Genomic DNA, 12340 nt, shown 5'->3' on the forward strand with positions numbered 1-12340 from the left:
AGTTCAGTAGAAAAGTGAGGGGAATACATGAACACCTGTTTCAAAGGTGAAACATGAATGGCCAACAACATGATAAGATGTTCAAACTTATTAGTAAACAAGTAAATGCAAAGTAAAACCACCATGAGATGCCATTTCACACTCAATGAATTGGCATATATGAAAATATGCCAGTTTCATAGATTGGTGAAGATGTGGAACAATGAGCATTCTCATACTTGGTTGGTGGGAATACATTTTGGAGCAATCACTTTGAAAGCAAATGTGGTATTACCTAACTTGATTAAACATATGCGTATCCTGTGGCCCAACAATTTTACTGCTAGTTATTTGGCATGTGTACTCTAGGAGACCTGCACAAAACTGTTTCAAACATTAATGTTTGGAATAGCAAAACACTGGAAATGACCAAAATATTCCTAAGTAGGATGAATAAATAAATTACAGTGTATTAAATCAATGGAATACTGTACATCTAGAAAACAAGTGAACTTTAGCTACGTGAATCAAGAAGGGTAAATCTGAAACACATAATATTGAGGAAAAATGCTATTTATGGGAATTTATATGGTATCATTTCCTTTCTGATAGATTATGTAGGGATATTTACACATTCACTGTTGTATAAAGTACAATGAAAAGCAAGGGAAGAGGAAGATGATTTAGGAAGGGACCAAAGGAGGCTTCAAAGGTATCATTACCCTCTATTTCTAAGGCTGAGTGGGAAGGCCATTCTTTCCCCTTTAAGATTGATAGATTCACTACATACAGTTCAATGTATATTTTATGATTAATACATAAAGAATCTAATGCTCAATAACTATACTTAATGTTTTTCAGTATCAAGTGAGTTTTTGTGAATTCCTCCTCTTAGTCTTGAAATATAAGCATTCCACAGTAGAATACAAAGTTAAGGTTAGAAGTGTCCTTAGAATTAGTTAATATGGATATTTGTTTGAAGGCATATTGAATAGAACTGGGTTGCTTGCCAGTTAAACACTAGTTTCTTAATAGGAGTAATAATAATACAGCCAGCTCTTTATAACATTTCAGATATTTTACAAATCACGATGATAACATAATCCTGGAAAAACTCTACTGAACAGATACATATAAGACATTAGGATAAATATTTATAGAAAGAATGTAGAAAGAGGGAAACTATAGACTCTATAAACAAAGAACTTTCCAAGGCTGTGGACTTGGATCCATGAAGTTGATTTTACTGTTCTCCTAATATGTTTGGATATCATAATCCCCACTTATCTGTGGTTTTGCTTTCCATGGTTTCATTTACCCACAGTCAACTGCAATACCAAAGTATTAAATGGAATACTTTAGAAATAAACAATTCATAAGTTTTAAATTGCATGTCGCCCTGAGTAGCATGATGAAATCTCATGCCTTCCCACTCCATCCCACATGAAACATGAATTATCCCTTTGTCCAGCATATTTCACCTGACCATCACTTAGCAGCCCTCTTGGTTATCAGACCGACTGTCACAATATTTCAGTGCTTGTGTTCAAGTAACTTTTATTTTACATAATAATGGCTCAAAAGCACAAGAGTAGTGATGCTGGCAACTCAGATATGCCAAAGAGATGCTGTAAAGTACTTCTTTAAGTGAAAAGGTGAAAGTTCTCAGTAAGGAAAGAAAAAAAATTATATGCTGAAGTTGCTAACGTCTATGGTAAGAATGACTCTTCTATCCATGAAATTGTGAAGAAGGAGAAAGAAATTTGTGATAATTTTGCTGTCGTACCTCAAACTGTAAAAATTATGGCCACAGTACCTAATAAGTTTGCAGTTAAGGTAGAAAAAGCATTAAATTTGTACAAGATATTTCAAGAGAGACTACATTCACATAAATTTTATTACAGAATATTGTTATAATTGTTCTCTTTTACTAGCAGTTATTATTGTTAATCTCTTTGCCTAATTTATAAGTTAAACTTCATCACTAGTGTGTATACATGGGAAAAAAAATAGTATAAATAGAGCTCAGTATTATCCGTGATTTCATGCATCCACTGGGGGTCTTGGAATGTATCCCCCAGTAATAAAGGAGGACTACTGTACTACTAAATACATTAGGGGAAGATGGAGAGAAACTCACAGTCTTACAGTTCTGTGATCTTTTTCCAATTGCTCCATAGACAATTTTACATGAGAGTGGGCTTGGCACTGAGAAGATTGGGAGGAAACATTGGTGTGTTTCTTAGCTTTTTTTTTTTTTTTCCACACCACATGGCTTACGGGATCTCAGTTCCCTGACCACGGGGTGAACCCGGACCACGGCAGTGAAAGCCAGGAATCCTAACCAGTAGGCCACCAGAGAACTCCTAGACTTTATTTCTACAGCCAACTCTGGAGTTTTCCTTTTTGAGTTTTTTCTGACTCACTCCCCTTTTTGCCATCTGGCATGTAGAGTATGTATTTCCCACATTTCCCCCTTTTACAAAGTTACAGACTCTCTACAAAGTTAGAGACTACAGAGAAACGGGAATGTTCAAGGAGTTGGGGAGTTTATGATGGAATACACAATTTGATGAAACTCCATCAAAGGCACTCAATCGTAAAGCCAAATACAGAAATACACAAGTCATGTGACAGTGGGATGCAGGTAGGGATTGTTCTGTACCGTTGTTGTTGTTGGAAGCAGAATCCCCTCATTAAAGCTTGCATTGTATGAAATTTAAAAAAGAAAAGAAGGAAAGGAACACAAATACAAACCCAGAAATAATCCTGCTAAAAATTCACAAATAGTTCTGAAAATAGACAAATGTCTTATAACATTGGTCTTATTTTTATTGTATGTGTTAAAGTCCTCCAGAAATAGAAATTTTCTTCAGTTGTTCCTTTTACTTGCCCCAAAATTCTACAGGAAAGAAGTTTAGAACATGGTGTACTAAATTTATTAGATTGTAATCCATTTGATTTCTCACTTTTTTGTATCAGTTCATGAAATTTATTGTTTAGAGAGGCATCACTAGAGATGTCTCGGGAAATAATAGAAATGTAAAGTACTTTGCCACACAAGAAGTGGAAACGCAATTTCTATTTTCTGAAGGACAATAATGTCATGGAGTCATTTAGCAAAGAGCAGTAAATAGGGAAGATGGATGAGAGGCATAGAAAAGTGGAACTCAGGACCCAGGACCAGTGCACAGTGTGTGAGTAATACACTAACCCACGTGCACACACACATATACACAAGTACGATCTTTTTTTTTTTTCCAGATCCAGTATCTACTTCTAAAGATTGCTCATCTAGAATTTAACTTGTTTCTTTTTATGCTTCTAGCCCACAAAAGACTACTAGAACTGCATGTCATTAGGTTCTGGATTACTTAATTATTTTCATCAATTCTTATTATTCAGCATATTGATGATTTATATATTTTGTGTTCCTCCTTTTTCTGACTATGTGGCCTCCTCCCAACTGAAAATGAAGATTGCTGTGTCCACTGTATCCTGGCCTGCCTGTTCTGTGAATTCCTGACCCTCTGCAATATTGTCCTGGGACAAGCTTCGTGTGGCATCTGCACCTCAGAAGCCTGCTGCTGTTGCTGCGGAGATGAAATGGGAGATGACTGTAACTGCCCTTGTGACATGGATTGTGGCATCATGGATGCCTGTTGTGAATCATCAGACTGTTTGGAAATCTGTATGGAATGCTGTGGAATTTGTTTTCCTTCATAAATATTTATCTTCTGTTTGCATTAAAACTGGAGAGTGTTTTAAAATTTTTCTTTTAAGGGGAAAGAAAAGCACATGGTAAGATTCTCATCAAACAATCCAGTATTTGCACTGTTAACTCATTATTTTAGGAAATCTCTGAGAGCCTTTTTTTCCCTCTAACCAAATCTACATGGTTTAATATGTGAAATTTTAACTACTTTTAGACTTCTTGATAGGTTACAATGACTGAGGGACATTTTGACAAAACAGAAAGAAAGGAAGGGAGGAAGGAAGGGAGGGAGGGAGAAAGAAAAAGAAAAAGACAAAATGTCTCCTCCTTTGTTTACTTATTTCTATTTCTTTTAACCATTCTTAGGAGCCCCTTGCTCCAAATGTATTATTTCTCAGTGGTTATTTAAATCAGACAATTTATTTGTGAGGTTTATTAATGGTTAAAAGTAAGTATTCTTTAAACTTTGGGAAACAAACCCACACAGTTGTTGGGGACCCAGTGTTCATCTCCATGCTGTGTTCTCTACTCGCTCAGCAAACACTGAGTGCCTACTGTGTGTAATCTCCTGCTGCAACACAGAGATGGATGTCATTCAGCTCCAATCCAGAGGAGCATAGGAAAGTTTAGAAGAGGAAAGAGACCTGTAGAGAATAAACCAGCCCACAAGGCATATTGAAGTGAGGATTATGAGAGAGAGAAACTCAAAAGGCTATGGGAATACACAGAAAGGAAAGCTAATGTCTACTGGAATATTCAGAATGCTTCAAGGAGAATGTGGCATTTGAAGGAGGCCTCTTAGGATGAGTGATTCATCTGATGCTTGAATGAATTAGATTTAGGACCAAGTTTGAGGTGACTAGCCTGAGCTGTGTGTGCCCTTGAGCAGTTAGAAGAAAAACGCCTTAAGTATGTATTTTCTTTTTTAAAACTATAAAATTAACTAATAAAATGCATTTTTAACATAATTTAGATATTATGATAAAGTTTTGATAAAAACAATGCTTTATTAAAATAGCTATATTTTTTAAAGAATGTGGAATACTTTTGAAAAGTTGCACTTAAATTAGGAGATTTTTAAATATTAAAATCTCAGCATTCTAATTTTGATTTATTCAAAAGCTTTTCTTTTTGAGAGCTTTAAGTCTTTTGTGGGGTGGGGTTGTTAAGAAACAAACTGAAAACCCCCCAATATTTATAAACACAGTTAATCTTAGGTGCAAACCATTCCTTCCAATTCAGTAGGAATCTTGACATCCACTACTATGACCGAATTTCAGTACTGCAACTTTATATTAAATTAAACCATTATGGCAGGTTATAAATATCCTTAAGTATAAAGAAATTAGTCAGTTACAAGACTTACTAAGTGTTAGCGACTTGGTAAGTTACAAAGTTACTAATACATAGAGACTTTGTGTGATGCAGATGAAAGGGAGAGTAAATTTTCATACTACCTGCTCTCCTACTAAGTTGGACGTCCCCAAATTGTAGTTTGGTTTGATTTAATGTAATTCCTTGTAGAAATTTTGAAAGTATACCTTTGGATGAATAGTTATTTTTGATTCTTCTGGTTGAATATCAAATTGATAGGAAAAACAAATGCATACTTTTAGGAAGCCTTTTAGCAAATTTAGGCTTTTAAGAAAGATTTTAAACCTAAAGCATGAGTATGAGACCCATGGGTTTTCCTTTGAGATGAAACTTAGTTTCTACTTATATTATTACTTAAAAGGCTTAAAAAAGAAAAAAAAGTTAGCAGACTATTGAATCCCCCTTTCAGTACTGTTTACACACACACACACACACACTGTTAAATTGTCCATTTTAAATAGAGTTCTAGTAAACAGCTGTCTTTCTGTTCCTTGTCTAAAGAGTGTCTTTGATGTAACAAATGAAATATAAGAACATCTTTCTACTATTTCATAGTAACCAGAGTCTGAGTATTTACATATACCCAAAGTTAACTTATGCATATATATTAGGATGTGAGAATATCAACTTTATATTGACATATAAAACCTCTAATGACCTGGAATCATTAAAATATACTTTTTGTCCTGCAAAAATTTTCAGCCAAATGTTTTGACTAATATTTAAGTGTATTCTGCTACTATTTGCGATGATGATATTAGCACTTTTAAAATAATGTTTCTCTGTAACAGAGAGCATTAGTTGGTAGCAGAATTATTCTCATATTTATATTCATAGTACTTTTGCTCTATTGTCTATTCTGCAGTCATTCCATGAAGTACCATGTATGATTTTTTTAAAAATAAATGAAAAAAACAAAAGTAGGCAAATGTGAAAATAGTTTCAATATGTATTTTAGAATTTCTGTATGTAAAGTGTTTTGTTGAATTATATGGCCATCATGACTAAGTGCTCTAGTTTACAGTTATAGATTTGGTCTCTTTTTAAATGTGGAAACTTAATCTTAAATCTTTTTAAACTGGATCTGTATTATCCCAAATATATTATTTTGAAATTAAAAAAATGACTTCTCTATTATTCTTTAGCCTATTTTCAATCTAATTGATATATTGATATTTAAACGAATTCAACTATAATTTAAAACCTTAAGCTTTTCTTTTCTCCTTACATCCCTCTCTAAAGATTTCCTAGTCTCATTATGTAAATCACATGACTCATGCCCATAAATGAACTATGAAAGATTCAGATCGGTTTATACTTCAAATCATAGTTGACAAACTATTTCAAAACAGTTTTCTTTTAAAAATTCACAATAGAGCAAAATGCATGTTTTGTACATTTTTTTAGTAAATTTCTTTTATTCATTTGCTTTAGGATTATCTCCCAACTTATAAAAACTGTGGTAGGTTTTTTTAAATATGTGTACTGAAATTAAACACAAAATAGCCGTGCAGTTGGGTATTAAATTTAACAAATTTCACCCAAGAGTAAATCATCAGAAGTACTTTCAACTAGGGCCTTTAGTGTCACAATTTTTAAGTAACAGGAAATGTTTTACTGTTAGTATTTAACCCCCCAAATCACTTTATTTAGGAGAAGCCTTTTTACTTAGGAATATAATAATTTTATTTTTGTGTTTTTATAGTATATCAACTATATCCATTTTCCTCACCTGAAGCAGTCAGTGCTTCTCTGAACAGTTCAAGGAGTAACCAAGGCAACCTTATGTAATAATTTTTCATTCTTTATCCATACAAACTCTATCAGTGCCCTAGATTCTAATGTTATAAACATCAAACTCACTGCCTAACATAAATAAGACTTGAGTCCAGAGTCTCTGTGGCTGGCCTTCTTGAATTCCAGTTTAAAAACCTAGATTTACCCAACCACCTAATGAATAAGTTTATTTATTAATAAGATTATTTTTCAAATTATTCAAGACCTTTATGCCCTTTCCAATTACTTGTGATTTGTAGGCCTGTAGGTTTATTACATCTAATCTGACAGGCAAGATAAAATTTAATCAGATACTATAATATCCATTTTTCTCTTATTTTAATACTAATATAGGAAATCATACCATTTTGTTTTAAATAGCAGTTAATCAGGGATAGGGTTTATTCTACACTACTTATATTTTAAAATCGAGGATTAGGTACTACAAGGCAGTCTTTTTAACCCTTCATCTCCATGTCCCCTATAACCAATAAATTTATAGTGACTATTTTCTCTAAGTCCCTCAAGGGAGTCAAAAAACCCTCAGGATGTTTCATCCTAGGGAAGAAGTTTGGCACTTCCCGTGAGAAAACTGTTAGTTCCAACAGTGAGGCGACTGATATTTACTTGCTCATTTCAGATTACTTTTAGAGATTCTGGTTAAAATGGGAGGGGTTGTGGAGAGGGAAAACCGTTATGATGCAGCCCTGATGTAGAGGGTGGTTTTTGCAAAAACTGTCATTGGTGACTAAATCCACCATGCATTTTCACACTGCAAAATTCCCAGTGAACAATGGCTGCTCCCTCTACTTTAAAGGACTATGAATCAGTATCACCAAATGATCAAATTTTAATAAAGTCAACCGGCAATCTGTACGTGAAAAGGATTCTAAGCAAAGCCACATCTGAGCCTCACCTGGAAAGCAGGATCTCTATCTAGGCAAGCAGAAATCTGCACCACCTCATTCTTTATCAAACTGGGACAACCGTGTGACGTCTCCCACTAGGGCAACAACTATAGCCCCTAAGCTGCCAAATGTCAACCTGAGTAGTTCCCTGCCTTCCAACTGAACAGCGGCCACTAGTTCCAGTTCTGTTGTTTGTCCATTATGTATACCCTTGATCCCTCACCTCAGCCCTTGCTAAAAGAGTCTCTTGAATTTATTTGTGAGGTGACCATGAAGAAATCACTTTAGATAACCATGCCTGGACATATTACCAACATCGAGTATAGCTATATGTGTTAAAGACAAAGTATAGCTCTGCAATTAAGTGTTCACTTTCAGGCAGGTCTTTGAGGTTCAGTGGAGAATGTAATTATGAGGAAAATAGTGAAAAGCAAATTCAAACAAATTCTAAGTTTAGCTTGAAAAACTGAAAAGGTTCTTAAGTTCTGTCTGATGCATAAAGGGGTAGGAGCAAAGGAATTACATTCCAAAGCCAAGAAAGAGGGTGTACAAAAGCAGCTGATCCACTTGACATAGTTCATAGCCTTTTGCAAAGGAATAAAAGCCCGTTGAGCAGGGAACCAAAAGATCTCATTATAGGATGAAGCCAAGCCATATTAAAGCTTGTGCACTAGTAACTATGTCTAAAAACAGCCTGCTGTTTTATATTGAACCAATACATTTCTTAACTTGGTAGGTTGCAGTGTAAAGATGTACAGAGCCTGTCTGCTGGATGCTATGCCAATTACAGATGTGGCGGAGTGGTGTCAAACACCTACAAATAGTTAGGATCTCAAGCAATCTTAGAGTGAAACAAAAGAAGTTTTAAAATGTCATCTCAAAACCTAGATAGCACAGTTCATCATATGTGTCTGACTCTCAGAGTCTCGAAATCACCTTTATTATATAATTTAATGTGGACGTCATATGATCCCTCAATCAGAATGCACAATTCTTTCAAGGACATGAATAGTGCCTGAGAGATAAGGAGAATATCTTTTAAAAGTAACACCTTCAGATGACAAGGCACCTGTGATCAGCTCTGCAGGAACTGCGTTTTATTGGTGTTGAGGTGAAGGAGGAGGGAAATGCCCATGAATACATATTATGTTAGTTAGATTTTGTTAGATCATCAGGAAGAATAATTGGGCATATTTACACAATTACATTTTAGTAAACTATTATGCCAGCTTAACAATAATACATATTCTGGTAAAAGTACATTAAATGACAATCCTAAAGCAATTTAGCTGCTGAGGACATTATATTTTTTTATCTAATTATTCACAAATTAATGAATAAAATTAAATTCAAATCACTGAAGAAAATGAAGCAATGGTGAGAATCAGAACTACAGATTAGTTAAAGCAAAGATATGCAATGCATAACAGAATTAAAGCATTTCTTTTATTCAAACTCGGTGCTTAAAAAAGAACAAATCCATCATCTTGAAATTTGACTTGTAGCTTGACATTAAAAATAATATGAGTAGAATTTTCAGTGGGGTAAGCACAAAACTAGTTCAAGTTGTGTCACTCTCAATTACTGTACTCAGGTGGTGTGCCCATTAAAATTCCCACTTGTGGGTTCCGCTCACTATGCAAATGGGGTCATTACCTGGAGAATTTAATTGGTTATGACACTGGGAGTAGGACTTCTCCTTTCAAAATAAACCTACTTACACACATTTTCACTAGAAATTTGATTGTTATATATACTTTGGATTGTTTTGCCCTATAAATATTTACTAAAATTAAACTGCCTTTGCTTACTTATTTCTTACAAATAATTCAAAGTGGATCCGAATTACTTTGTGCATGTGGTTTTATTTGTTTCTCTATAAGGCTAGTTAGAATGACCTTTTGTAAATCATATTGCTAACAAAATAGTATTTAAAAAAATCTTTGTATCTTTCACATTACCCATCACATGTGGGTACATTTCCAGTGAAGGTTTTCATCATTGAATAGTATCTGTTTTCTCTTTCATCATAGTTCTAAATATTCACTTTGAGGGGCTTTTTCCATTTTTCTCCTTTTTTGTCACTTACCAAAAAAAGTGTACAGTTAAAGAGTTGACCTGCCCTCTTGGGTGTATAATATACACAGCATGGCTGAGAAGCCATGCCTGTAACACTTGCAAGGCCCTTATATTCACTGATAAGATGGGGTGAAGATATTAAGTTGTTTGTAAGAATTAGTTCTAGAGACGGTTCTACCAAGAACCACGAGACATTTAAAAATTTAAAAAGAACAAACAATAAATCATTATGAAAAGTACAGTTCTCCATATACCTACCATCTGTTTCTGCTAACAGTGGCAATTTCAACTGGAAAAAAACCTGAGTTTACAACTAGATAACAAGAATATTGATAATGGCCTGAATTTACAACAAACACTGAAATTACAGTATGGTTTAGTGAAATGTAATATTAAACTGGACACCCAGGAATTTACTTCCTAGACACTGTCTCAACCAGCAGTTCCCAGAGTGAACTTGAAGTGGGAACAGGATTGCTGTAAGTATTAATGATATACTCTCAGGGAAGTGCTAATAGTTCCTTGGAAGAGAGAGGGGTTTGCAGTCTAAATTTGTATTACAATACCAAGTTGTACAACAAGCTCAAATTTTATTACTAGCTTATCTGGTCCAGATAAGCTAGTGATAAAAGAGAATATTTTTCCTTTAATGTAAAAAAGAATATTCTAAAATCAGAGAAAAAAATAATTCTAGGGATGATAGAAGAAGAAATACTACAAATTTGTAACTGGACCATTGGGCAGGATTTTTAACATCTGTAACTATGGGAAATTTCCCATAAAATATCAAACATGGATCCAAGTCTCTACATTCATTTTTCTATGATATTTCTAATTGTGCCCGGAGGATAGGAAGGAGTTGGCGCATCCAATAAATATAATCATTTACATGCACAGAGCTCCCTTTGAAGTTAATAGGACCTATGGAAAGGGGAGTTATGCACCACGAAAACGGAGTTCAACCTGAGTTTAGTTCTTTCTTTTTAACATGCAGTGATATTGCCAACACATTTGGATTTTCCTACTGCTTACCTTTTCTTTGTATGTGATGTTTCAGTTGGAGTTGAGTGAAGTGCTCCATGTGTAGAGGAAAGATAGCCCAGAAGAGAGGATGTGATGATTGGCAAGCTTATACTCAGGGACAAGCTTTATAAGATAGTATCCAAAAGTGATAGGGCCTGACGTTTGTAGAGGTTGTTTAACTTTTCAAAAGGAAACCATATACATTTTCTCATTTGATCTTCACAACCCCATGATTTATCCAAGATATACATTTTTACCTCCATTGTACAGATGAAAAAACTGTGGCAGACTGCTTAAGTTCACTTCCTAAAGCCACACAGTTCCTAATAGAATGTAGGAAACCTGATTTCTATTCCCAGGTCTTTTCATTAGAGAGGTATATATTTTTAAGCAATCTTATATACAACTTAATATAGTAAAGAGATTCAGCTACAACGTCTCTGCTTGAAACTGGAGTGAGGAAGTTGGGATCTGAATACTTACATGCCTTGTTCCTTGTTTCCCATCTTTCCTACCTTCAATGGATATCCTGGCATGGGCTCCAAGGGAGACTGAAAATCATAGCTACTTATCTGAAGATACTTATATGTGCTACTTATTTCTTATTATACACGTTGACCCAAAGTCAATCAACTCACAATATTTCACCGTCCTGTTCCTACTTATCAATGAGTCTTTTTGTTTTTTCCTAGATGGATGAGGAGTCAAGAGTTAGATGTTCTTCATAAGACCGTTTGCTGGTCATTCTCCATAGGTCCCTGCAGATCTGTTCTCTGTCTCTGCCTGCATTGTGCCAGGATCCCTTGCTTCCTGATTTCTAATTGGCTCTGGCTGATGGCAAGCACTAATGGGAAATCAGAAGGTGGGAGGAGAGAGAGGTCAAGGTACTAATTCCCACTGTGCTCCTAGGGCCCCTTCCTGCCAGGCAGTGATTTTTAACAACTCCATTCCTCCATATAAGGTGATCTTGTGCAGTGACCCCTGTCCCGTAGCTACAGATCCATGATCTTGCACCCTCTGGCATGGGGAAGTAATATTTCCCAACTCTGCTGGTCCCTGGCACTTCAAAAATTCCTGTTTTGTTACCTTTCAACTGATTGTTCCTCTGTAAACAGTCTCTTTTATTAAATGCTCTTCAATTAAGCCCTTTGAGTGAGCCATCTGTTTCCTGCCAGTACTCTGACTAATGAGTAAAAGTGAGTTTGTGTGTCTGCAAATGCACATGTTGTCTGAATCCAATACTGTTATCATGTGTTTCTAAGATTTATCAAAGTAACGTAAATCCTGGTGGTCTCTTAGATGTCTGTCTCTAACATGGACAGTCTAATCTAATATCGCAAGAACTACCCTGGACACTCCAGAAATGTACTTGACAACTTCAGGTTCAATTATCACACCTCTCCATGCTAATATTTGAGACTATAACAAGCTGAGGGTGGGAGACGGAAAAAAAGAGGGTATCATTAGCATGAATGGTCCAAAGTTT

General features: G+C 35.1%; 1 protein-coding gene across 4 annotated transcripts in view; it reads left to right on the plus strand.

Moving 5' to 3' along the window:
- MDFIC (MyoD family inhibitor domain containing) overlaps positions 1-6211 on the plus strand; it is a 103870-nt gene extending 97659 nt beyond the window's left edge. For 3 of the 4 annotated variants that reach the window (XM_081244985.1, XM_081244987.1, XM_081244986.1), the window contains exon 5: positions 3458-6210. In XM_081244985.1, coding sequence (XP_081101111.1) covers positions 3458-3705 — 248 coding nt within the window. In that variant the 3' untranslated portion in view covers positions 3706-6210. Of the gene's footprint in view, positions 1-3457 lie in introns of all 4 variants that reach the window. The other variant, XM_081244988.1, reaches the window with a different exon arrangement.
- Positions 6212-12340: the final 6129 nt, after the last annotated feature.

The sequence above is a fragment of the Mesoplodon bidens genome (genome assembly GCF_964165515.1).
Source record: "Mesoplodon bidens genome assembly, chromosome: 9".
NCBI lineage: Eukaryota > Metazoa > Chordata > Mammalia > Artiodactyla > Ziphiidae > Mesoplodon > Mesoplodon bidens.